At 52.2% G+C, this 25,787-nt stretch overlaps 2 protein-coding genes and 1 pseudogene across 3 annotated transcripts; 1 reads left to right on the top strand and 2 right to left on the bottom strand.

Annotated features, from left to right (window-relative positions):
- Window positions 1–1,740: 1,740 nt before the first annotated feature.
- LOC118639695 lies at window positions 1,741–1,925 on the bottom strand (annotated as a pseudogene).
- Window positions 1,926–3,020: 1,095 nt separating this feature from the next.
- FUT2 (fucosyltransferase 2) lies at window positions 3,021–10,363 on the top strand. The gene is made up of 2 exons (XM_036275286.1): window positions 3,021–3,068; window positions 9,339–10,363. The coding sequence occupies exon 2, from the start codon at window positions 9,341–9,343 to the stop codon at window positions 10,361–10,363; it is 1,023 nt and encodes a 340-aa protein (XP_036131179.1). The 5' UTR covers window positions 3,021–3,068; window positions 9,339–9,340.
- A 9,230-nt stretch (window positions 10,364–19,593) lies between these two features.
- Window positions 19,594–25,291, bottom strand: MAMSTR (MEF2 activating motif and SAP domain containing transcriptional regulator). 2 transcript variants are annotated; one of them, XM_036275385.1, is made up of 10 exons: window positions 25,196–25,291; window positions 24,581–24,725; window positions 23,141–23,179; window positions 22,360–22,535; window positions 21,997–22,181; window positions 21,533–21,635; window positions 21,141–21,335; window positions 20,696–20,869; window positions 20,557–20,611; window positions 19,594–20,424 (listed from the first exon to the last, which is right to left on the bottom strand). In XM_036275385.1, the coding sequence occupies exons 2-10, from the start codon at window positions 24,636–24,638 to the stop codon at window positions 20,141–20,143; spliced, it is 1,269 nt and encodes a 422-aa protein (XP_036131278.1). In that variant the 5' UTR covers window positions 24,639–24,725; window positions 25,196–25,291; the 3' UTR covers window positions 19,594–20,140. The 2 variants fall into 2 exon arrangements, with proteins under 2 accessions (XP_036131278.1, XP_036131279.1); XM_036275386.1 differs by having other exon boundaries at window positions 20,181–20,288.
- Window positions 25,292–25,787: the final 496 nt, after the last annotated feature.

The raw sequence follows: 25,787 nt of genomic DNA, 5'->3' as shown, positions 1-25,787 counted from the left end.
GGGAGGATCCAGAAGACCCATCCTCGGGGCCACCTTCCATGTTGTCTCCCCACATGAGGTCTCCACCCAGAGGGGCCCTGCTGGTGGCCCCGCGGTCACAGGCCAGCTTCCGGGAGCTGGGTGCTGCAGTGTACACGCCGTACTCAGTTCTGTTTGTCTAAACACTGAGGGGTTCAGTCCCAGCCCCACGTTCAAACTGCCTAACCTGGAAGAGGAAGTTCAGGACTTTTATGAGGACCAAAGCAGAAACAGGCTGGCCGTCAACAATGAATTGCACTAGCGCTTTCCACAAATATTTACCAAGCTCCTTCCTGGGTTTGCAAGTCAAAAGCAGCAGATGGCAAGCCCGTGAAAGACCCCTACCCCCCGCTCCTTCCCAGTGGGGACAGGAAGCCCAGAAGGACAGGAACTACTGACGGTCGCCAAAGACAGAGCTCTCGGACGGTCTGGAGCACACAGTATGCATTTCTTTTTTTTTTTTTTTTTTTATCCTCACCCGAGGACATTTTTCCATTTTTTGTTCAGATAGAGCGGGAGGGAGAGAGAGGAAGAGAGAGAGAAACATCGATGTGAAGGGACACATCGAGTGGCTGCCACCCGCACGACCAACAAGGGCCGGGGACAAACTGCAACCGAGGTACGCGCCCTTAGCGGGAACCGAACCCGGGTCTCTCTGGACCGCAGGCCGACGCTCCAACCGCTGAGCCAAACCGGCCAGGGCAGTATGCATTTCTTACGGGCGGAATTGTGTCTCCCAAAAAGATATGTTGAAATCCTAACCCCCTCAGAACCTCAGGATGTGACGTTGTTTGGAAACAGGTCTTTACAGATGTAATCAGTAAAGAAGAGGTCATACCAGAGAAGAATGGGCCCTCACTCCAACATGACCCATGACAGAACACCGTGTGATGACAGAGGCCGGCATTGGCTTTGAGCCTTCAGAACAGTGAGATAATTTTCTGTTCTTTTTTTAAATCCTCACACAAGGATATATCTTTTCCATTGATTTTTCAAGAGAGTGGAAAGGAAGGAGGGAGGGGAGAGAGAGAGAGAGAATGGATGTGAGAGAGAGAGAGAGAGAGAATGGATGTGAGAGAGATATATGGATTGGTTGCCTCTCGCATGCGCCATGACCAGGACCAGGATCTAACCTGCAACCCAGGTACGTGCCCTTGCCTGGGAATTGAACCCGTGACCCTTCGGTGCCTGGGCTGACACTCTAACTGCGGAGCCACTCCAGCCAGGGCACCTGTCAGGCATTCTTCTTTTTTTTCTTTCTTTATTTTTTTTAATCCTCACCCGAGGACATTTTTCCATCCTTTGTACAGACAGAGTGGGAGGGAAAGAGAGGAAGGGAGAGAGAGAGAGAAACATCGACGTGAAGGGACACATCGAGTGGCTGCCACCCGCACGACCAACCAGGCCGGGGACAAACCGCAACCGAAGTACATGCCCTTAGCGGGAACCGAACCCAGGTCTCTCAGGACCGCAGGCCGACGCTCCAACCGCTGAGCCAAACTGGCCAGGGCTCTTTTTTCTTTATTGATTTTTAGAGAGAGAGGAAGGGAGAGTGGGAGAGAGATAGAAACATCGATGAGAGGGAACATCAACTGGCTACCTCCTGCACAACCCCCACTGGGGATTTGGCCCACAACCTGGGCATGTGCCCTGACCGGGAATCGAACCAATGACCTTTTGGTGCATGGGTCGCCGCTCAACCACTGAGCCACACCAGCCTGGCAGGCATTCTTTTTTGTTTTTGTTTTTTTCCCCACCATCACAAATTATGCAGTCGGGAGTTTTCCACGTTTGGGGAAATCGGCAGGGGTCAGCACTCCCGAGAACAATGGCTAAGCCTCGCCCCGCCCCCGGGGAAAACCACCAAAACCACCTTCGGATCGTGGTGTCTCCCCTGTGTCAGGCATCCTTGCGGGTGAAAAATCTGCTTCTACGTCTCTGAGCCCAGAATCTGCTTGGAGTTTGTTATAAGGCTCCTTTGCTTCTTTTCCCATGTCACTGAATGCTCGGGTAAAACAGGTCACTTGTCCTGCAGATCGTCCCACATCCTGGACTTGGCTCATTGTGTCCCCACGGGGTCAGTTCACTGGTAACTTTATCCTCCTGTTTTCTGAAAACTGGCGATGGCAGTGGGTGAGAGGCGCCCTCAGATTCAGGCTTCAGGGGTAGAGGGTGAGGCAGGCAGATGGTGCAGGTCCCGTGTTTGTCCCTCGTCAGCGTTAAGATCGCAGGGGGCCCGGGCAGTGCCCACCCCAAGCACCCCCCGTAAACTTCCTCGTCAGTCCTACACCTGATTTTGGCAGCTGCGGACAAGCATCGTCCGGCCCCACGACGCACCATTAGAGGAGGCACAATGGTCATGTCCTAAGAGAACCCCTTTTGAAATAAGGGACACGGAGAAAAGCTGCCATGTGCCGGGTATTTTTCCAAGCTTGGGGTCCGCCCCGTTTCAAATTCCAGCTTCTAGGACTTTCTAGCTGTGTGACCTTGGGCAAGTCCCTTCCCCTCTCTGTGCCTTGGTTTCCACCTCTGTACCACAGGGCTATGAAGATTGTCTACCTCAGCCCTGGTTGGTTTGGCTCAGCAGTTGGAGCATCAGCCTGTGGACCAGAGAGTCCCAGGTTCGGTTCCCGCTAGGGGCACATACAAAAATAAATAAATAAATAAATAAATAAATAAATAAATAAATAAATAAAATAAAGGACAAGAAAGAAAGAAAGAAAGAAAGAAAGAAAGAAGAAAGAAAGAAAGAACAGAGAGAGGACCCCAGAGGGTTGGGGGTCTGGACTAGCCTGGCGGGAGCCCCCTCCTCCAGGCTGCCCTCCAGCAGGAGGTGGGAGGGAGGCTGGGTTCTCCGGCTCTGGCAGCCGGTCACCCCGCCTCCATAGGCTGGGAGGCCAGGTAGAGATCCTGGGCGGAGTTTATCTGCAGCAGGGAAGGACAGCTCTGGAAATTTCTGAGTGAAGAGTTGACCCCAAGGGGAGTGAGCCCGCTGAGCTGCCCCTGGAGGCACCTACCATCCGCTCCCCAGGTCCTGCGACCAGAAGCAGGTGAGAGGCAGGTGGGGAGGTCACAGCCCGGGGCGCTTGCACGGGCTCGCAGAGGGCTGGGCACAGACTTGAACCAGGGTTTTGGCAACTGGAAACTCCGTGGTCCTCTCCTTGGTCTCTGGTCCCCTCTGGGGTGCGTGCCCACCCCAGGGATTCCCAAAGCAGGTGGAGGGTCCGTTCCTCGCCACCCAGGCTCCACCTGTCCTGCCCCCAGCACACCGCCACCTGACCTTCAAGCCTGGGGACCCCCTCAGCTCCTATCCCTTCCTTTCTTCCTTGCAGATCCTACATGAGCACCCACCCCTCTGTCACCTCCCGACCCCAGGCCACCTGCTCCCTCCCTCCCGCCCCCCACCTCCTACCACCGGGTTCTTGCAGCCAATTTGAGAATGAATGTGCAGAGGGACCGGCCAGAGCAGGGCGGTAGGAACCTGCGTTTCCTGTTCTCCTCTTAGGATCTGCTCCCCCACCTCCCGGAGGTAGGGCAGGACCCCCCACAGGTCTCAGGGGATCTCCGAGACCTGGGGCTGCCACCCCCACCAGCAGGCCCACCCTCACCCTGAGGTGGCTTGATCTCGGGCTTCCTAATCCCCTCCTGAGCCACCCCTTCTGTTCTAAGCCAGGGAATAAAGTTGGGGATATCAAAGTGGCAGCCCCACATTTTATCTTAAGCTCTTCCCCAGAGTTGTGATTACAGAGCAGATTTCTGGGAACAGAAATAGACAGGGCAAACCTGCCCGGAGAATGGAGGAAGGACGCAGGAGCAGGCAGCTGGGTGGGGACTGAATTTGGTGGCCCGGGCAAACCGGCGGTGGCTGGAGGCTGGGAAAGGGGTAGGGAGGGACTTTCAGAGCAGATGGAACCGGACTGCCCTGGGTGGGTGTGGGAAGGAGAGAGAGGACTTATTCTGGGGGATCAGCTGGTAACCTGGCCTGGGGTGGTGTTGGGGGGGGGGAGAGAAAGTCCAGGCAGGGCTCTGAGCAGGGGAGGGGCAGGACCAGCTCTGAGTGTGGGGACAGATGTGACGGGAGCCAGGAGGCTGGGGCCAGGCTCCAGACGGGCTGAGTCTGGGACAGAGAGAAGTGGATGAAACATGAGTTTAAATGAAAGGATCTGCAGATGTTGTGGCCCCGTTTGCCTTCCCTCCCTCTTTTCTCTCTCCCTTCCTTCTGCTCCCCCTTCTTCCCTCCATCCTTCTGCCTTCCCACACCATGGCCCTTGACCCCTGTTGTCCCATGTCCTCTTCTTGGCAAATTAGGAGCCAAGCTTACTCCTTGCCTTGCAAGTGCTCAGTCTAGTGGGAGAAAGGAAGAGAGCCACACACGGAAGTGGGCAGGAGCCTGGCCGGTGTGGCTCAGTGGTTGAGCGTCGACCCACGCACCAAGAGGTCACCGGTTCAATTCCCGGTCAGGGCACGGGCCCAGGTTGTGGGCCCGATCCCCAGTGGGGGGCATGCAGGAGGAGGCCAATCCCATGTCATCCATGTTTCTATCTCTCCCTCCCACTCTATTTGATGATAAATAAATTTTTATTTGTTTTTGTTTTTGGTACCTGCCCTTAGCGGGAACCGAACCCGGGACTCTCTGGTCCGCAGGCCGACGCTCCAACCGCCGCTCCAATAATTATAATAATAATTATTATTATTAACAAATAATAATTTGTTATTTTGAACAAATAAATTGTTCAAAAGTGTCCTCGGGTGAGGAATAAAATCAATAAAGGCATATTTAATATTATTTTTAAAAATCAAACATCAACCGTGGCAAGTAGAATACAGGCGTACTCGCCCACTCCCAGAGTCAGCTCTGTCCACTGTATCTGCTTCCGACGGTGAGAGGGTGAGAGGCTGCCCTGGTTGGCCTCAGAGTTCACAACTTCTGCATGAGAGTGATACCTCTTCTAGGTCTGTTCCCATCTCACTCCTGTGTGGCTCCTGCCAACTCTGCGATCTGTGTGGTCGACAAGCTAGACTGACCATGACCAATCTACCCAATATGAGTCCTTGGCCCAGAGCCCATACAGAAGAGCACCCTTTGCTTTGTATGTGATAATATTGAAAACATACTGCATGCATATACGTGGCAGGCACTGTTTTGTCCCTCGGAGAAGTGAAGTCATTTGCCTAGAATCACACAGCTGATGAGAGTGGAAGCAGCAGCTTGTGGCTCTAGGGTGTGTCCTTAGCCACTGGGCAGTAAGGAAATGGACCTTATCTGGAACTGTGGCCATAAGACAGAATCAAATGAAACTTGCTCTGCAAACCCAGCCTCCCCAGCTCCTTTCATTCAAGTCCAAGGGGGTGGGGGTGGGGTTGTACCACCCAGGAGTCTAATTCTGGTTGGGTTCAACACCTGGGGGTGACCCAAGGGGCCCAGATCCCCAGCAGAGTTGGTTACATTCAAATTCAGGCGTCTAGGTGACAAGCCTGAGTTTCTTCTAGAAAGATAACTTTCACTTAATCCTAATGGTCTCTGAGGCTTTGAGTGACTATAATTCAGAAGCAGGGATTTTGCTAAATTAGGTCAGGGGCCAACTTTTTCTTTTTTCTTTATTGCCTTTAGAGAAAGGAAAGGAGAGGGAGAGAGAGAGAAACATTGATGAGAGAGGACATCGATTGGCAGCCTCCCACTGGGGATCGGGCCCACAACCTGGGCATGTGCCCTGACCGGGAATCGAACAGGCAACCTCTTAGTGCATGGGTCAAAGCTCAACCACTGAGCCACGCCGGCCAGTCAGGGGCCAACTTGTATTAGCCATAATTAACCCTGAAGGACAACATTTGCATAGTTCTGGCAGCTTCTCAGGTTCAATCAGTTTACACACTGCTTGATCAAGCCCCATTTCTCTCTTAATGGCCAATTGGATCAATACTATGACCAGGAACTTGGGCCCTGAACCAGACCAACTGGAAATCTACCTTCGCATGGAGCCTCCAGGATACCCAGCAGAATAGAGCCTGCTCATGAGAAAGAGTGTTTGAAAGAGTGGGTGGGAACCTCACCTATACCAGAAAGGAAAAGGGAAGTCATTGGAGGAGCTGGGAGAGCAGAAGACCCTCCTCCCTTTGGCTCCTCCCTTTGGCTCCTCCCCTTGGCTCCTCCCAGATATCCTCATTCCCATCTCTCTGGGTCCCCATCTTGCTCAATCGGTGTGGCCAAACCTGGATTTTTGTTTTGTTTTGTTTTTAATCCTCACCCGAGGATATTTTTCCATTTACCTTCAGATAGAGCAGGAGGGAAGGAAGGAAGGAAGAGAGAGAAAGAGAAACATCGGTGTGAGAGAGACACATCGATTGGTTGCCTCCTGAACGACCCCAATAGGGGACAAACCGCAACCGAGGTACGTGGCACCTTGGCCAGAATCGAACCCAGGACTCTTTGGCCTGTGTGCCAACACTCCAATAGCTGAGCTAAACCAGCCAGGGCTAAACCTAGATTTTTACTGTGGCAACATGGCACAGATATGCGTTCAGCTTGATTGCAGAATGACAAAGTCCACTAACCATTTCTAGATGTAATTATTAGTAATAATAAAGTGAAGATGCCAAGAGGTCATTGTTCCACTTGTAACTGGCTTCTAGCCACATGCTGGTAGGTCAGAACCAATTCACTTCCTGCTCTACTTACAGCTGCTCTGCTCCGGCTCAGCATCCACATCTTTTTTCTTTTTCTTTTTTCTTTATTGATTTTAGAGAGAGAGGAAGGAAGAGAGTGAAAGATAGAGACATCGATGACAGAGAATATCGATTGGCCGCCTCCTGCATGCCCCCCACTGGGGGATTTAGCCTACAACCTGGGCATGTGCCCTGACCAGGAATCAAACCAGCGACCTCTTGGTGCCTGGGTCCACACTCAACCACTGAGCCACACCTGCTGGGCAGCAACCACATCTTTGAAGTCTCATCTTTTTGGGACCCTTGATTAGTCCTAAGGGTTCCCAGATGACAGATTAATTAACTTCTTCACTCTACAAATCACTGTTTCAAATTTTAAGACCTAGCATGGGGAATTCTCAGTGCTGTCTACCTACCGTAATACCTCGGTGAGTCCCAAGTGTTCTTGGAAGGTCTGTTTGGTGCAACCACCCCACTCCTGGAACTGATTTCTGCTGTAACCAGAGTTAAAAAAAACAGGTTGGCCCTGGCCGGTTTGGCTCAGCGGTTAGAGTGTTGGCCTGCGGACTGGAGAGTCTCAGGTTCGGTTCCCGCTAAGGGCACGTACCTTGGTTGCAGTTGGTCCCAGGCCCTGGTTGGGTTGTGTGGGTGGCAGCCACTCGAAGCGTTCCAATACCTACCCTCTCTTTCAAGATCAACCGTGGTCTCATAGAATGATATTTGGTCGTGGGGCCCAGTTCCCAGCACAGCTCATAAAATCATGTGCATTGCCTGAATGATAAGAGTGTTTACTGTTCTGATAAGGGCACTCTAAATAGCTTTAGGGTGATCCACAGAAAAACAAGTCTTGGTTAGAAGACTGGACCTTTCGTCTCCACCCACCCCTCAGCCTCTGGGGGAAGGAGGGGTGCCAAAGACTGAGTTAATCACCAGTGGTCAATGATTTAATCAATCATGCCTATATAATGAAACCTCCATAAAACGCCTAAACAACCCAGCCGGTGTGGCTCAGTGGTTGAGCGTCGACCCTGCACCAAGAAGTCGCCAGTTCAATTCCCAGTCAGGGCACATGCCCAGGTTGTGGGCCTGATCCCCCGTGGGGGGCATGCAGGAGGCAGCCAATCGATGTTCTCACTCATCGATGTTTCTTTCTCTCCCTCTCCCTAAAAATCAATAAAGAAAAAAAAAACTTTCTTTTTAAAGCCTGAACAAGCCGTGGCCTGTTGGTTCAGTGATAGAGCATTGGCCCATGGACCAATGAGTCACGGGTTTGATTCCGGCCAAGGGCATGTACTTCGGTTATGGTTCGTCCCTGGCCCTGGTTGGGGTCGTGCGGGAGGCAACCAGTTGATGTGTCCCTCTCACGTCAATGTTTATCTCTCTCTTCCTTTTTATCCTTCTGTCTCCGTCCCACTCTTTCTGAAGATAAATAGAAAAATATCCTCAGGTGAGGATTAAAAAAAGAAACAACGGCCTAAACAACGGGGTTCAGAGAGCCTCTGAGCTGGCACAGACATCCAGGAGCCTGGAGGTTGCACACCCTAGCTGCACGAGGACAGCCCCTGTGCTTAGGACCCTTCTGGATCATCACCCTATGCCCCTCTTCTGACTGTTCATCATTATTATAAGTGTCAGTCAAGTGCCTTCCTGAGTTCTGTGGGCCATTCTAGCAAATTGTCAAACCTGAGGAGGTCACAAGAATACTGATTTATAGCTGGCCAGTCAGAGTATGACTTGCGATCGGTGACTGACGTTGGGGGCGGTCTCGTGGAACTGAACTCTAACCTGAGGGATCTGATAGTAACCCAGGTAGAGAGTGTCAGAATCTAATTGGACTGTTGAACACCCAGTTGATGTCAGGAGGGGGAAAAAACCCTCTCATGGGCCAACTGCCTCCTGAGCCTGTTAGTAAAAATTCTCAAGAGAAAGAATTAGCCAGCTCATCTCAGAGAGCCGCCACTTGCCAAAGGCCATAGCCGGTGAATGGAGGAGGCACCATGGAGATAGCCACGCGTCTCTCCCAAGCCCAGTCGGCTGTGTCCGGGGGGTAGGCAGGCCAAGTGATGGAGTTCTTGATGGGCCAGGCAATTTCCCTTCAAAGGGGCTATAGATCGGCAGGACATGCAAAGATGGGTACCTCTAGAAACGGGATCCCTAGTAAATAATAGCAGGTTCATCCATTTGTACTCACCATGTACAAATACCCATATACATATACTCACAGACTATAAACACACACAATTAAACACGCAATAAAGATACACATAAACTATGCTCCCATATATATAAACACTCATGTATACACCCAGCCACATGTTCCCAACCAACTGCACAGTCTCTATATAGTACACACCCATATATGTACACAATATATATATACCCCTATAATGCAAGGCACACAGGTCTATTTGTATACAAACACACATGTAAATACAAGGTATAGCTACCCAGATGCACACACACACATGAACCTGATGTAAACACACCTACATAACACACTCTAAAGACAAACCTGCATATACATATCTGAATAGTCACACTCATTTGCATGCACATAAAAAGTAAACCCACCCACACGACGTCTGCAGACACAACTGCCCCGCCCCCCCAGGGCCTCAGCCCCCAGCTAACGTTCCTTGCTCTCCCTCCCCTGACAGCCATGCTCAGCACTCAGGGGCCCTTCTTCCCCATGGCCCACTTCATCCTCTTTGTCTTCACCGCTTCCACCATATTTCACCTTCAGCAGCGGCTGAAGATTCATCCCATGACTGTATTACAGCAGCTAGAACCAGAGGTAACACGGCCTGACACCACCTCGAACCACCTGCCCAGGAGTATGTGGACCATCAATGCGATAGGCCGCCTGGGGAACCAGATGGGTCAGTACGCCACGCTGTACGCCCTGGCCAAGATGAACGGGCGGCCGGCCTTCATCCCGGCCGAGATGCACAGGACGCTAGCCCCCATCTTCAGAATCACCCTCCCGGTCCTGCAGGGCCCCATGAACAGCAGGATCCCGTGGCGGAACTACAACCTGAACGACTGGATGGAGGAGCGGTACCGCCACATCCCCGGGGAGTACGTGCGCCTCACCGGCTACCCCTGCTCCTGGACCTTCTACCACCACCTGCGCGCGGAGATCCTCCGCGAGTTCACCCTGCACGACCACGTGCGGGCGGAGGCCCAGCATTTTCTGAGGGGTCTCCAGGTGAACGGGAGCCAGCCAGGCACGTTCGTGGGGGTCCACGTGCGCCGGGGGGACTACGTCCACGTCATGCCTAATGTGTGGAAGGGCGTCGTGGCCCATCGCGGATACCTGGAGCAGGCCCTGGACTGGTTCCGGGCTCGCTACAGCTCCCCCATCTTCGTGGTCACCAGCAATGGCATGGCCTGGTGCCGGCAGAACATCAATGACTCCCGCGGCGATGTGGTGTTTGCCGGCGATGGGGTGGAGGGCTCCCCCGCCAAGGACTTTGCGTTGCTCACGCAGTGTAACCACACCGTCATGACCATTGGGACATTCGGGATCTGGGCCTCCTACCTCGCAGGAGGAGAGACCATCTACCTCGCCAATTACACCCTCCCAGACTCTCCCTTCCTCAAAATCTTTAAGCCAGAGGCAGCCTTCCTGCCCGAGTGGATTGGGATTGCCGCCGACCTGTCCCCACTACTCAAGCACTGATATTAGCCTGTCCTTGGCACCCCCTTCTCCTTTTCTGGCTCCCCCAAGATCGGTTCCAAGACATGAGGACATTGTTACCGGTACCGGGACGCTTCCCTCTTGCATCAGAATGCTTTGGGTGCAAGCGACAGAGTTCCAAGGAGCTTGTTCCATTAACATATTCATGAACCAGTTAATGAACACCTCCGGGGTTAATTAACTCAGCAGCTCAACAGTGTCAGTGCCCCAGGTCTATACATCTTTATATATAAATGTATTGATTTGAGAGAGAGAGAGAGGAAGGGAGAGAGAGAGAGAGAGAAACATCAAGTTGTCTCACTTATTTATGCATTCATTGGTTCCCTCCTGTATGTGCCCTGACTGGGGATTGAACCCCCAACCTTGGCCTATCAGGAGGACACTCTAACCAACTGAGTACCCAGCCAGGGCCCAGTTCTATCCATCTTGTTAAGCTGCTATTATCTCCCCTTAGACTGGCTCCTTCATGGTCCCAGGAGAGTTGCCACATACCCAAGTGTCACATGCGGACAATCTCTTTCAGTAAACGTTTCTGGTGGTGAACCCAACAGACAGGGTCCATGCGCTCAGGGTCGCATTAACAAAACACAGTGGCTTTAAATGACAGCAGTGCATTATTTCCCACAATCCTGTGGGCCAGCTAGGTGGTTGTAAGCTCCATGCCATATTGGCTGAGGTCTCTCGCGCGGCTGCATTTATGTGGAGCTCATCTGGAGCAGCTTGATCTCCTCTGTGTGACCTGTCCTGCAGAATAGCCGGGTCTTCTCCCAACACAGCTTTCAATTTGTTTGCTAGAACACTCACTCTTGGAGCCTTCATCATCATCACATAAAATCCAACTATTGCCCTGGCCAGTCTGGCTCAGCAGTTAGAGCCTCAGCCCACAGACCAAAGAGACACGGGTTCACCCAGCTGGTGTGACTCAGTGCTTGAGTGTCGACCCATGCACCAAGAGGTCACTGGTTCAATTCCCAGTCAAGGCACATGCCCAGGTTGTGGGCCCTATCCCCAGTGGGGAGCATGCAGGAGGCAGCCAATCGATGTTTTCTCTCATCAATGTTTCTTTTTTTTAATCTCCCCTGAGGATATTTTTGCATTTATCTTCAGATAGAGCAGGAGGAAGAGAGGGAGGAGAGAGAGAGAGAGAAACATCAATGTGAGAGAGACACATCGATTGGTTGCCACCCTCACAACCTCAACTGGGGCAGGGGACAAATTGCAACTGAGGCACGTGCCCTCAGCAGGGACCAAAGCCAGGACTCCCTGGTCCGCGGGCCAACGCTCTAATTGCTGAGCCAAATCAGCCAGGGATCTCATCGATGTTTCTATCTCTCTCTCTCCCTCTCCCTTCCTCCTCTCTACAATCAATAAAAGAAAAAGATAAAATAAACATTGAAAAAAAAAAAGAAATCCAACAATCTGAAGCTGCTACACTGTGAGGAAGCCCAGTGACACTGTGAGGCCACATGTAGGTGTCCCAGTTCACAGTCTTAGCTGAGGCCAACTTTCAGTCATCTCCCCTAAGCATCAGGTATGTTAGTGAAGAAGCCTACAGATGATTCCATAGTTGTTCAAGTTAACCTATCATCTTTAGTGATCCAGTTGAGGCTCCTGACAACATGTTGCAGAGATAAGCCATATCTGAATTCTTGATTCTCAGATTCTTTGAACATAATAATATGACTGTTTTATGCCACTAAGTTTTGGGAAAGTCTGTTATGAATCCATAGATCATGGGAATAAACTGGATAAACTATTCTCTGTATTTGCAAACACTTTCATGACTTTGGCATGAATGTGGCCAACATAAACTTCCTCACATGACTTGAGATCTCGTGTGCCAAGGTCCTGTGGCAGAGGGGAGTCTAGTTATACATGAGAGTAAAACAAGGCCAGTGGCTGGAGCACACAGAGCCAGATGTGGGGAGAGAAGTTATCAGGGTCAGACTCTTAAAGACCTTGTGCACCATGACAAGGACTTTGAGTTTTATTCTAGAACCAATGGGGAACCATTAATTAGGGGAAGTGACATGATCTGATTTTCTGTGGAACATACCCAGCTTCTATGTGGAGAAGGGGCTGTAGGGACAAGGTTGAGGCAAAGAGACCCATGAGAAGGCTACTGTAACATTTCCAGCAAGTAATGATGGTGAACCAAGGAGATAAAGGTGGAACTCATGACAAGTCTCATTTCAAGGGCCCAGCAGAGACTCTCAGTGTCTCTCTGCCACTTGCGCATGCCTAAAAGAGACCATCTGATTGCCTCAATTCGACTGATGTTTGAGTCAAGCATCTACCATGGGCCAGTTACCTGAGACCCTGAGGAAGACTCACCTAAAACAAACAGCAGCCATATTTGGTTAAGAGAAGGTAATGAAAGAAGGTGAGGACTGGGAAGATGTTCCAAAAGTGGGTACATAGGGGAAAAAAATGTGTGCTGTCCACACTGTAGTGACTGAAGCAAGTTGTGTGGTCACACCCAATTTCAAAGAGGCTGAGCAAGAATAACCTGTCCAGCCCTGGCCGGTTTGGCTCAGCAGTTAGAGCGTCGGCCTGAGGTCCGGAGAGACCCGGGTTCGGTTCCCGCTAAGGGCATGTACCTCGGTTGCAGTTTGTCCCCGGCCCTGGTTGGTCGTGTGGGTGGCAGCCACTCGATGTGTCGCTTTCACGTCAATGTTTCTCTCTCTCTCTCTCCCTCTCACTCTATCTGAACAAAATATTGAAAAATGTCCTCGGGTGAGGATAAAAAAAAAAACAACAAAACAAAACAAAAGAATAACCTGTCCACATGCCCCACAATATTCATGCACAGCCCAAATTACGACCTCACATCTCACCAGCTTCCACAGTCTCTGCGTGATTGTCTTGGGGCCCTTTACTTTCTTTCTTTGTCTTTAAATTGATTTTAGAGAGAGGAAAAAAGAGAGAGAGAAACATTGATTTTCTGTTCTGCTTATTTATGCCTTTATTGGTTGCTTCTTGTATGTACCCTGACCAGGGATCCAACCCACAACCTTGGCATATCGGGATGACACTCTTACCAACTGAGCTACCCAGCCAGGGCCCACAGAATGGGGTGCTACCATACTTACTAGGCTAATAGGGTTCTGCCTCAATAACTGTTTAAGTAATCCCCTTTCAAATGTCCAATCTTCTTTTATTTTTTAATATGTTTTTATTGATTTTCGAGAGAGAGGATGGAAGGGAGAGAAACATCTATGTGAGATTCATCAATCGGCTGCCTCCTGCATGCCCCCTACTGGGCATCAAGGGGAAATCAGGGCATGAGCCATGTCAGGAAATTGAACCTACAGGTGACCTCTTAGTGCATGGGACAACTCTCAATCCATTGAGCCACACCAGCTGGGTTCCAGTTTTATTTTATATCAATCGAATGCATGGTGATTACTGGACCAGGTTTTACTATTCAAAACAAATAATAGCCCTGGCTGGTTTGGTTCCTCAGACCAAAGGGTCATGGGTTTGATTCTGGGTTAAGGGCACATGCCTGGGTAGCAGGTTTGCTCTCTGGCCCTAGTCAGGGTCGTGTGGGAGGCAACTAATTGATGTATCTCTCTCACATCAATGCTTCTCTCTCTCTTTCTCTCCCTCTCCCTCCCTTTCACTCTATCTAGAAATTAATGAAAAAATATCCTCTGGTGAGGTTTAACTAACAAAATAAATGAATAAATGGATACAAATAATAAATCAGATGTTAATTTGTTTATTAGTTTAGCATTCTCTATTTTTAAATATATGTTTTAAAATGTATTTTACATGTTTCTAAATTAAAGCAGTGTCATGGTTGGTTGTAGTTTCCAAAGAGGACCATGACAATATCTCACCTTGATTTTAACCCCTCAGACCTCCCCATGACCGTCCCATCTCACTATCCTTTTACCTCAGCCAAAAACTGGAACTTACCCTTGATTCTTTCTCATACATTCCATCCACCAGCAAGTCCTGTGGGCTATACCTGCAAAATATACTCTGAATCTGAATTTGCTTTCCTCGTCTACCATCACCATTCGGTCCAAGTCAGTCTCTCTCCCTCTCTTTTCCTCTCTCTTTAAAAATCTTTAAAAAAAAAAAAAAGTAGGTCCAGCCGGTGTGGCTCAGTGGTTGAGAATCAACCTATGCACCAGGAGGTCGCCGGTTCGATTCCCGGTCAGGGCACATGCCCAGGTTGTGGGCCCGATCCCCAGTGGGGGGCATGTAAGGGGTGGCCAATCGATGTTCTCTCTCATCAATGTTTCTCTCTCTCTCTCTCTCCCTCTCTCTCCCTTCCTCTTTCTTTAAAATCAATACAGGAAAAAAAATTTTTTTTTAAGAAAATAGTCCTCAAAGACCTAATCAAATTAAGCCAGGGTCACTAGGGTAGGCTCTAATCCAATATGACTGTGTGGCCTCATGAGAAAGGGAGATTTGGGTACAGAGAGACACACACGGGGGAAGCTGTGTGAAGATGAGGGCAGAGATCGGGGTGATGTGTCTGCCCACCAAGGAACCCCAATGACTGTCCCCAAACCACCAGGAACGGGGAGAGAAGCAGGGGACGGGTTCTCCCTCGCAGCCTCAGACGGAACCAAGCCTGCGAACACCTGGATCTTGGGCTTCTAGCGTCCAGAACTGGGAGACAATCCGTGCCTGTGGTTTGAGCCGCTCAGTTTGGGGTCCCTTCTTGGGCAGCCCCAGGAAACCGATACCCCGCCTAAGAAAGTGGGGAGGGCTGCTTCTGCTGGTTTTGTGGAGTTTCTTCAGTTAATCAGGCTCCAGTAAAATGCTGCCCTGTCTGCTCATTTGCATTAAATTATGTTCATGGTCATGGGCTGTTTTTTCCAAGTATTGGCATTTCCTGGGGTTCGATCCCTGGCCCCTCGTTCTCTCAGGATGACTTCATGGTTTCACATACTATATATATAAAGGTGGCTATATATTTTGGGGCCAGAAATTTGGCCTTCGACAAAAAATAAAATTAAATAAAGGTTAACCAACAGAATAACTTTAAAAATTCCAAAAGTAGAGAGCACTGAGCCAGGCAAGGTCTGCCAGACGTTAAAAACAATGTTAAGTCTCAATACATAACACAGTGTGACCCGGTGCATGGAAAACAGATGAAAAAAACCGCCTAGAAAAGTCAGAAATGAGCAGGAACCCACTGGAGAATTTAATGTATTTCGAGGGTGGCATTACAATTTGTAATGAAAACAAAATTTAAAAAAAAACAAGCTTGTGAAAAGAAACTGAAGCTTTACAAACTCAAAAGTTAAATTAATACATGTAAAAAGATCACGTATCATTTTTGTTTTGTTTTGTTTGAAAATAGGGAATCTTCCGAACTTTGGCAATTAGCTTTCTTTTTTTAAGCATCACCTGAGAATACTTTTCCATTGCTTTTTTTTTTTTTTTTTTTCAGAGAGAGTGGGAGAGAGGGAGGGAGAAACATCGATTTGACAGAGACACAAGGATTGGTTGCCTCGCCCTGGCCAGTTTGGCTCAGCGGTTAGAGCGTCGGCCTGCGGTCCGGAGAGACCAGGGTTCGGTTCCCGCTAAGGGCACGTACTTCGGTTGCAGTTTGTCCCCGGCCCTGGTTGGTTGTGCGGGTGGCAACCACTCGATGTGTCCCTTCACGTCGATGTTTCTCCCTCTCTCTCCCTCCCATTCTATCTGTACAAAAAATGGAAAAATATCCTCGGGTGAGGATTAAAAAAAAAAAAAAAAAAAGTAAAAAAAAAAAAAAAGGATTGGTTGCCTCCTGCATGACCCCGACTGGGGCCAGGGATCGAACCTGGAATTCAGGCACGTGCCCTTGACTGGAAATCGAACCCAAGACCCTTTGGTCCTCGGGCCGACATCCTAACCACTGAGCCACACCAGCCAGAGCTTGCATTTTCTTTTTTAATCTGCTTTGCAGGAAACATCTTTCCAATCCCTTTGGGAACTGCAAGATTCCATCGTATTTAGCGACCATGGCACGTGCATTCCCCAACAGAATGCTTGTAGGTTGTTTGCAGGTTTGTATTATTACTATAAGTGATGCCGAGGAGCCCTGGCCAAGTGGTTCAGTTGCCTGGAGCCTCATCCCGCACACCAATAGGTTGTGGGTTCAATTCCCAGTCAGGGCACAGACCTAAGTTGGGGTTTGATCCCCATTTAGGCGCATACAGGAGGCGTTCTATGTTTCTCTCACACATCGATGTTTCTCTCTCTCTCTCTCTCTCTCTTCTCTAAAATCAATACACATGTCCTTGGGTGAGGATTAAAAATAATAACGCCAAGGAGAGTGCCTCTGTCGTTCATCTCTGTTGGCTCCAGTGGGAAATCTTTATGCATGTATACTAATATCGCTTTTTTAGGATATATTATTAGAAGTGAAATGACTGGGTCATGAAGTATACATTTAAACTCAGTACTGCTGTGTGACTGGTGATGTGTATGTTCAGTCCGACCATGTACGAATGCCCACTCTCCCAGTCTCGTGATCATGGGATGGCAGCTGTGGGGTTGTTCAGGACTGCCCACCCCACTTCCTGCTTCTCCCCTTTCCCCCCCAACATTGGTCCAGACTTCTCCCCACCCCACCCCTGGGGGAGGCTTAGCCCTCTTCCCAGGGGTAGGAGGGAGGGACAGAAAGGTCTGGAGAAGGGCTGGGTGACAGGCCTCAGTGAAGGGTGCAGGATCTAAACCCTTCTCTCAGGTTCTGAGTTCAAACTGAACACTCCACCCACACCTGTGCCTTCTTTCAAATCTCCACCTTCTGGAGAATTCTTGGCTGCCCTACCCCTGACTCTGGGGCTGTTCACAGGCCTCACCAGCTCTTAGCCCAAGGCTGCCCTCTTCTGGACACAGGAGAAATGGAGACAGTGACAAGGATGAGGTCAGGTAGCAAGGTCCAGAGACTGATGTGGAGATAGATACAGGCACAGAAGTGTGGGGAGGGAAATAGAAATAAACAGAAGAAGCCCCTCCCTTCCTGATGTTTCCAGGACTACCACACACCCCTGTCCCACCAATTTTAAGCCTGTCGTGAAGGGTTCTGCAAGACCCAGCTGCCACCCCCCTTTTGAGGAACCCTGACCTCACAAGTTTCCCTGCACAGCTGTGCCCTTCACACCCTCCGGCCTTTGCATGTTCTTCTCTCTCTACAAGGCTGCTGTGTTCCAGGTGCATCTTCTGACCAGCTCTTCCTGGTCCTTTAAGAGTCAGCAAAATCCTTTCCCTGACCACTCTGTCCATTTCCCCGTGGCTTCCGGGAGTCATGGCCTTGGAATCCCGTGTAATCTTTTCATGCAAATACTTATCACCATGCGTTCTCTCGCTTTGCAATTGTCTGAGCTTCCCTCTGAGGACCCATGCTGTAGACTCATTAATCTGATTGAAAAGCCCACTTCAACCCCTCCCATCTGGGAGACACTGGCCTTATCACTCCCCTTCTCTGATCTTCAGTTATTTCATCTGGAAGGGGGGGAATGACAAATCCTGCTTGATGCGTTCAGAGGACACGAAAGATTGCCTTTACTTCATGGTACCAAGCATTCATTCCCTTGCCTCTTTTATGGGGAATCTGATGTCCATCAGTTTGACACACGTGAAGCACTAGAATTGTCGACTGGAAGCTAATGATGGTGATTAACAGTCATCGGCACATCTCACATGCCAGGTCCAGTTTGTAGACAATCTCAGTGAACACTCTCGTCCACACTGGGCTGTCGGTACAGATCAGGAAACTGACAGCAGGACAAAAGGACATCCTTGGTTCGAGATCCTGTCTCGAACTGATCTGCTGTCCTTTTCCACCTGTAGTGGACCCTGTTGGTGGCCAGCCCAGGTCCTCTTATCGATTCTGTTCACCCAGCCCCCAGCTCCTGTGAGCTTTGTGCATTAATCGTGCCTTTTTTTTCTTCTATATTTGTGGTGCTTTGATATCTGGGGCCTTGATGACATTGGAGGGACTGCCCCAGACAGGGCTAGCCAGTTCCTAGAGGCAATAAAGAGCTCACAGGCCTTTCCTATGCAAACCAAGCAACCCATAGCCCAGACTCCCTTTTCACATTTTCACGCTCCAGGGCACTATTTCTCTGCCTGATCACCCCAGGGCCAGGGCCAGACAACTCAGGACAGCCAACAGCCTGCTGAAATGATCCAAACTAGCCTGCTTACCCAGCCTCCTCTGTTCCTTCTTGAGGAAACCACAATGAATGTTCTTGCTCACGGTTCCCCTCTCTCCCTCCGCCTGCTGGCTGACCCTGGGGCTTCCCCATGGGGACTTGCATGGCTTGGAGTAGTCCCTTCTTTGGGGACCTGTGAGAATAAAAAACTATCTTGTCAATGGCAACTGTTTTCTGGTCTGTTGGCCTCACCATACCGGAATGATAGCAATATCTGCATCTTAAAACTGTGCTGCTAACAAATTACCCTGGGACCTTCTCCCCAGGATGGCCTTTGGTGTCAAAGCGCTTGAGAGTTTGGGTCCCAGCCCTCTCTCAGGACCCACAGCCCATAACTAACTAGAGGGGTAGAGTAGCAAGTCTCCAAATAATGGCCCCCAATGACCATGCCACCACCCCTCATGTTAACACATTTGAGTAGTCCCCTCCCATATTCATTAACCAATAGAAAATGGTAGAAGTGACACTGTGCCTATTCCAAGCTTAGTCTTCAAGAGACAGGCAGCTTCTGCTTTCTCTCCTAGAAATGCTCACTTTGGGGAGCCCTGAGCTACCATGTAAGGAGTCCATGCCTCTTTTGGACAGACCACATGGAGAGGGAGAGCACTAAGGCTACAAAGAGAATAAGAAAGTCCAGATGTGCACAGCCCGTTTAAATCTAACCTACTAAGCATCGCTGCCAAGGCACCAGCCAAGTTGGAAAGCATCATCTTGGATTATGCAGCCCAGTTGGGTCCTAAGATGACTGCAGCCCTAGTTGACATCATAGAGTGCTGAAGAACTGCCTGGCTGAGCCCACTGAATCCATGGACTTGCGAGCAATTACAGAGAGTTATTATTTTAAGGCTCTAAGTTTTGGGGTGGTTTGTTATTCAGTGATAAAAACCCAAACTGGATCTCTTGCCTTAAAAGGCCCAGTTCCCTTTGCCTCAAGGTGGGAAAGACCCTGCAACTCAGTTTATCCTCAGGGATCAGGCTGAGATTGGGACTCCACCTGACATCACACTCCTATTGGTCTTCTCCTTCACTGTCCTGTTTCATCCACTCCTTTTGGTTTCTCCCAGGAGCATTTCTTTAATAAATCATGGACACATGAATCTTGTCTCAGGTTCTGCTCAGAATCTGACCTCAGACACGATGTTTCTGATTTTCTCATCTCCAACCAGAAGCCAAGGATCCTGCTCCCGATTCTCACTCCCCACTCTTCCCTGCCCCTCTCCTGCATCTGGAAAGCGCAGACCACCTTCCAGATTTCCCAGCAACAGGCAGCCATGTAGTTGGTGGGATTAGAAGAAGACATCCAAGAGGTCTCTGCAGGAAGCAGCAAGCAGTTTGTTTGCCCTGGCCAGCAGCAATGAAGCCTCCCCGCCCCCACCACACAACCGTGAAGGGGATGCTATGGAGGTCAGGCAGGCACAAGTCAGGTGGTTGCCATGTCAACAGCAGTTTGGGGGCCAGGTGATGAGAATTGTCTCTGCGTCTGTGGTGGGAGAGGACTCTGCTGGTTGTTCCACCCCCTCCCTCACAGAGTCTATCTCTGTGACCTTCCCATCCCTACCAGTTCTCAGTCTCTTGAAACCCCAGAATCCAGTCACCATGGACCCTCCAGCAGGTCCCACAGCCGGCTGCCACTGGAGTCAGATAAATCAGCAGAGAAGATGCTGGGGGCTGGGGGACCACAGCCCAGCGGAGGACCCCCACTCAGAGCTTCCAGCCAGTCCAAGGAGTCTGTGGGGCCCCTGGGAGAGGAGGATGGGGAGTTTGTGGGGGACGGGATTGAGGAAGAGAAGACAGATGAGAGGCCTTCAGAGTCTGGGGAGGGGGACAGCACGTCGAAGGAGCCAGGGAAGTCCAGGGGGATAGGGGGCAGCAGGTCTGCAGGGGAAGAAATGGAGTGCGAGCTTAGGAAGGCAGGGATCCGGACCCCAGCTCCCTAGGGGTTTCCCGTTTCCAGGAATCCAGAACCTCAACCCCTTTTACCCCAAAATCTAGGTATTTGGCTCTTACCATCAGGCTCCACCTGATCCTCCAGGATGTCATCGATGCCCCGGTTTGGAAGCGACTGCGGACCGGCAGAAACGGAGTGAACCAGGCACTCTGGCCCGAATCCTGACCAGAGACCAACCACTAGCCCACTCCCTCTCACCTGCGCCCTCCGGATCGCTTCCTGCAGCTCCTCCTCCAGCGTCGGGGCTGCTGAGGCTGGTGCTGAGGAAGGGGTCAGCGCTGGAGCCGGAGTCGGAGACAGAGCTGGGGCGGCCACGAGGGTCCCCGCGGCACGAGACAGAGGTGGCGGGTGAGATGCTGGGCTTGGCTTGGACTAGAACCCAGAAGAGGGAGTTTCTTATAAGCCACGCCCACTCGGCGAAACACCACCCACCTGCAACCTGTGGCTCCACCCCCTGGCCCTGGCCCGTCCTTTACTCTTGGACCCCTCTGGCCACGCCCCTTATTCTCTCATTGGCTTATCTTCCCCCCATTTCCTCTTAACCACGCCCCCGAGCTTCATTGGCTATTCTAATTTCGACTTCCCGCCCCGTCCCGCTTTGTCTTCTCCTCATTGGTCCACACGCGCATAGCACCGCCCTCACCGAGCCCTGTCGTCGGGCCGCTACGTGGGCCTTGGGCCTGAGGCGTGGCCAGGGAGCACCCACGGGACATTCCTCGCGCCGCGGCTTCGGCCGCTCGCGGGATGGGGCGCCTCCGCGCATGCGCTCCAAGAGCATCGCCTTGGTCCCGGACACCGGGAGGCCCCTCAGGCGCAGCTGCTGCCGGAGCTCTGAGACCTGGGGTGGGGGGCGGGGAGAGGCCATGGTCGGGCTTGGGGTGCAGGAGGAGGCTGTAGCTGGACAATTGGATACCGAGAGAGAAGGGACTGGGGACCCCGGCTCCTGGATCTCTGATGGGCCAGAGCTGCAGGGGTAGACGTCTGCGTCCCCACTGAGGCGGAGGGCCAGCCTGGGAAGTTGCTCCCCACACTCACCGTCAGCTCCTCCAGTTTAAGGGTCTGAAGTTCCAACTTGTGTGGAGGAGGCACGGGGTTGGAGACTCCTGGGAGGGACGCGGGGAGTGGAGTGGGCTTCATCCTGACGATAGTCGTGATGAGGGAACAGAGGTTAGGGGGGCACAGAGAAAAGGCATTCTTGGGTCCTTAAAGTCGGGGACTCGTGAAGATGCAAGAAAATAAGGGCCCAGAATTGTGGATCTCAGAGGGAGCAAACCCAGGAGGCTAGTTCCTGTGCGTGGGAGAGGAGGGGCTGGGGGCTCAGACTCCGGTCTGAGGTCAGGACCCCTGGAAACTGAAGGAAGAGGGGCTGGGGACCTGGACTCTTGACTCCTGGGGGAGGAGGGGGCTAAGGGCTGGATCCCCTTGACCTTGGGCTCTGGGTTTAAAGGAGGAGGATGCTGGGGCTTGAACTTCCCAGAGGACAGAAATGGGGATCATACCTAGCAGGTGGCTGCTGTGAGTTTGTCTCTTCCCTCAGAGGTGGCCCAGGGGGACCAATGGCTGACCCTTTGGCCTGGGGGTCTGCTCTGGACTCTTGTCTTGGCTCTGGGGGCATGTACTGGTGGTATGTCAAGCTCCCCTTGGGCTTGGCTTCCCTCCAGTGTTGGGAGATCTTGGGAGACTCCTGGAAAAGCAGGTGTGACGTCATATGCTTCAGCTCCATTCCTACTCCCCTGCCCCAGAGCCCTATGCAAAGTATGGGGTCAGTTTGGCACCACCAGAGAGGGGCATAAAGGACGGCAGGAAGGAGGACCAAGGCTAGACTCTCAGAGGGATTTCCCCTCACCCCTGTGGAGACTCACCTTCTTCAGGGACCTCCAAGGGCAGCTTTCTGGCTCAGGGTGCAGCACCCCAGGGCTAGAAAAGGAAGGGGCGGCGCCCGAGGGCCAGGCTGGGGTAGGGGCCAGAGCCCGGCCTGAGGCTGAGATCCACGGATCCGGATCCGAGACTGGAGAGGTGGTGAAGGACCCTGAGAGGCCTGCAGGCAGCAAGCCAGGCAGGGAGAAACAAGTCTGTGTGGGAAGGAGGGTCCTAGAGGCCTCAGAACCCCACCCCCACCCTGTGTGGGACAACAGGATCAGGGAGTGAAACCCAAGTTGTGGGAGCTGGGTGCCAGGACTTCTGGATCTATGGGCAAAGGTGCTAGAAACCCAGACTTCTGCATTCTCGAGAAAGGCAGGAATCACGTCCTCAGTCACCAAGGGGTGTGGTGGCCGAGCATCACAGATTTCTAGGGTTTTGCTGGAACAGGGGTGGGGCCAGCACTCCTGGTCTTGGGGAGAGAGAGAAGCCGAAAGCCACGTCCTGAGATTCGCATGTGTGCCAAATGTGGAGTCTGGGACGTTTTCTTCTGAGTTCATGCATTTCACTGGAGTGGGGAAAGCTGAAGAGCTTCTAGGGGTGGGGTGCCAGGGGATCTGTACTCCTGGGACCTCTAGAGAGGACAGGAAGGGATGGATTTCAGTGTCTCCAGGGGCACAGGGACCTAGGACTGGGAACCAGCAAGGAAGTCTGGCAGCTACTCTCCAGGGTGCCCCAGGGGAACGGGGCCACCATCTCCTCCCTTTCAGGGCCCACACTTACTCAAGTCCTGATACCGTCTGTGGATCCGAAGCTGGAGGACTGTAGAGGGAAGAAGGGAGTGGGAGGAGAAAGGCGGGAAGGGAGTGTCCAGGAGCCTGGCCTGGCAGGCGGTTTGAGCTGCTGTTGTTGGCGGGACATGCGTGCCCAGCCCCCTTACACACACCCCATGCAGGCGGGTGGGCAGGCAGCCGGCTCCCTTTCCTGGGCCTCCCGCCTGCTCCCTGCCAGCAGAGCGCCAAGGGCCAGAACCACTCGGGGGCTAGGTGCCAAGCCAGCGTGAAGGCAGGAGGCAGCCCTGCCCCCAACACCACCTGCCCCCTTCAGAAGTGTGTGCCCACCCCACCCTTGGCACGATCACCATCTTGGCAGCCTGGCCCATTTGTACCTCGCCTGCTTTTATCCATGCACTCCGCTTTGCACACACTTGCTGCCTTCTGAGCTGCCCCTGGGCCTCCCCACAGTCGCCTCCTCTGCACACCCACCTTCAAACACACATTTCCCTGGACTCTAGTTTTGCATACACGCCACTTTTTTTTTTAATCCTCACTCCAGGACATTTTTCTATTTTTTGTTCAGATACAGTAGGAAGGGGAGAGAGAAAGAGAGAAACATCGATGCGAAAGGGACACATCGAGTGGCTGCCACCCCCACGACCCAACCAGAGCCGGGGACAAACTGCAACCAAGGTACGTGCCGTTAGTGGGAACCGAGGCCGGGTCTCTCGGAACCGCAGGCCGATGCTCTAACTGCTGAGCCAAACCGGCCAGGGCCATACACGCCACTTTTGTGCAGTTGTATGTAACCTTTGATACTCTTCGCTCGGCTCACTCTGTCTTGCCACTTACAGAGCCACATTAGCACACTTATTTGCACAGTGTTTGGTCCCTTTGCACATTTCTGTTCATTGTATACCTGCACGCTTTTGCACACTCTTTACTCTTTTTGTTACTGTGTCTGCACCCACTCAACCACCTAAGCACACTCAAGTACTCAGGAACTGACCTCCAGTTTCACTCACTTGCACACTTTCCACCTGTACTGGGACCTAAAATACAACTTGCACACTTTCAAGGCTTCGTAGCTCACTGCTCCCTCACCCACATTCCCACACTGGTCGCCCCGAAGTCTCCACCCTGTGCACTCCACTTTGCACGTGTGTCAGTTTAAGCCCTGTTCTTTTGCAGTGCCTGACCCTCTGCACACCACCCCTCCACGCCCACTCCCCACTGCTCACATGAGCATTGTGCTAGCCATTTGCGCACATTGATCCAACACAACTTGCCCCCTTTGCTGGTGCTTCCTTTAATGCACAAGTGCTCTTTTGCACAGAAAACACATGGCTCTTGGGCCCCACCACCCTCACTCCCACCTCACCCCACCCTGCACACTCCCAGAGTTAGAGTAGTCCCCAGGCCAGAGAAACCCTTCCCTACGTCTCACCGGATCGAAACTTGGAGCGAATGATTTGGGAGCGCTGGGAGGAAGCCACCAGAGTCATTGCCAAGGGTGGGATGGGGAGCTGGACTGGGGGGAAGGCAGGATCCCCAAAGGAAGTAGGGTCAGAATGGAGGTCAGAAGGCTGCCCCTGCACATGAACACAGCAGGGAAAGAGCCTCAAGGACTCATGGACAGGCAAGGATTTGGGCCATAACTTCTGGATCCTGGGAGAGGAGGGGGCTGGGAGCCTGACTCCTGAGTCTGAGGGAGGAGGTGAGGGCCCCAATACTGGAGCCTTGGGGAGAAAATACTTGGGGTCTGGGATTCCTAGGTCCTAAGAACGAGGACACTGGGCCCTGATCCCCTGAGTCTATGAAAGGGGAGGAAGGAGAAGGGGGTGAAGGGCCGGAACTCACTACTCTGAGGGGACTAGAATCCAACATCCTTGATCAAGAGGGAAAAGAGACCTGCTAGGTCCCCGGGGCATGGAAAAGTCTCTTCCATCTGCATTTGAGAAAGGAGTAGATGGGTGTCAGCCACCATGATCCGTGGGGAAGGGGCTGTGTCCAGAGAGGAGACAGAAGAGTTAAGGTGGATCTCACCCCAGGGGCTTCTCACCGGGTGGGCTCAGTGTTGCTGTGCTCAGGAGCAAGTTGAGTCCCGTGGTCTAGGCTGGAGGCTGCAAGCTCCACCCCACCAGCCTGGGATCCCCGCTTTTTGGGACGTGCCGGGAGCCGGTGAAGCGGGGCAGCGGAGACGGGAGCCCCGCCTGGGACCCTGAGAAGGGGCGGGAGCACGGGCTGAGAGGGACTGGGGCGGGGCGGACGTCTGGGTTCCCTGGCTCGCTCCTCCTCCGCGTCCTGAGGCTGCGGGGTCGGGCGGGGCAGCGGCGGCCGACTGACAGAAGCAGCTGCCGGGGAGTGGCGCCGGGTGAGCAGCAGAGGCAGGTGGTCGCGTCCCGACCTCACAGGCAGGTGTCACCTGTCGCTTACTTTTTCCCTGACGCAGCAGGAGGAGTCGGATTCAAGGGAGTGAAAAGTTCAAACTGGAGCCCCGGACTCCCGGGCCTGAAGGAGGAGGGGGACAGGGACCTAGATTTCTGGGCTTGGAGAAAAGTGGGCGGAGCCTGGACTCCTGGGAGTGACGGAGGAGTGGGCTGGGAGCCCAGACTTCCGGATGCTGGGAATAGGGACTAGAGATGTTGGGGTTC

This window comes from Molossus molossus, unplaced genomic scaffold (genome assembly GCF_014108415.1).
Source record: "Molossus molossus isolate mMolMol1 unplaced genomic scaffold, mMolMol1.p scaffold_m16_p_21, whole genome shotgun sequence".
In the NCBI taxonomy this organism is placed as follows: Eukaryota; Metazoa; Chordata; class Mammalia; order Chiroptera; family Molossidae; genus Molossus; species Molossus molossus.
This window is presented reverse-complemented; position numbering and strand designations above follow the sequence as displayed.

What these genes read in the sequence shown, in the direction of transcription:
- FUT2 (XM_036275286.1), top strand. Translation starts at nt 9,341, where the DNA reads ATGCTCAGCACTCAGGGGCCCTTCTTCCCCATGGCCCACTTCATCCTC.
- MAMSTR (XM_036275385.1), bottom strand. Translation starts at nt 24,638, where the DNA reads ATGACTCTGGTGGCTTCCTCCCAGCGCTCCCAAATCATTCGCTCCAAG. An exon ending in CTTGGAGGTCCCTGAAGAAG is followed by an intron (nt 22,182 to 22,359) that starts GTGAGTCTCCAC and finishes CTGCTTTTCCAG; the next exon opens with GAGTCTCCCAAGATCTCCCA. An exon ending in CGGCCCGACGACAGGGCTCG is followed by an intron (nt 20,870 to 21,140) that starts GTGAGGGCGGTG and finishes TCTGGGTTCTAG; the next exon opens with TCCAAGCCAAGCCCAGCATC.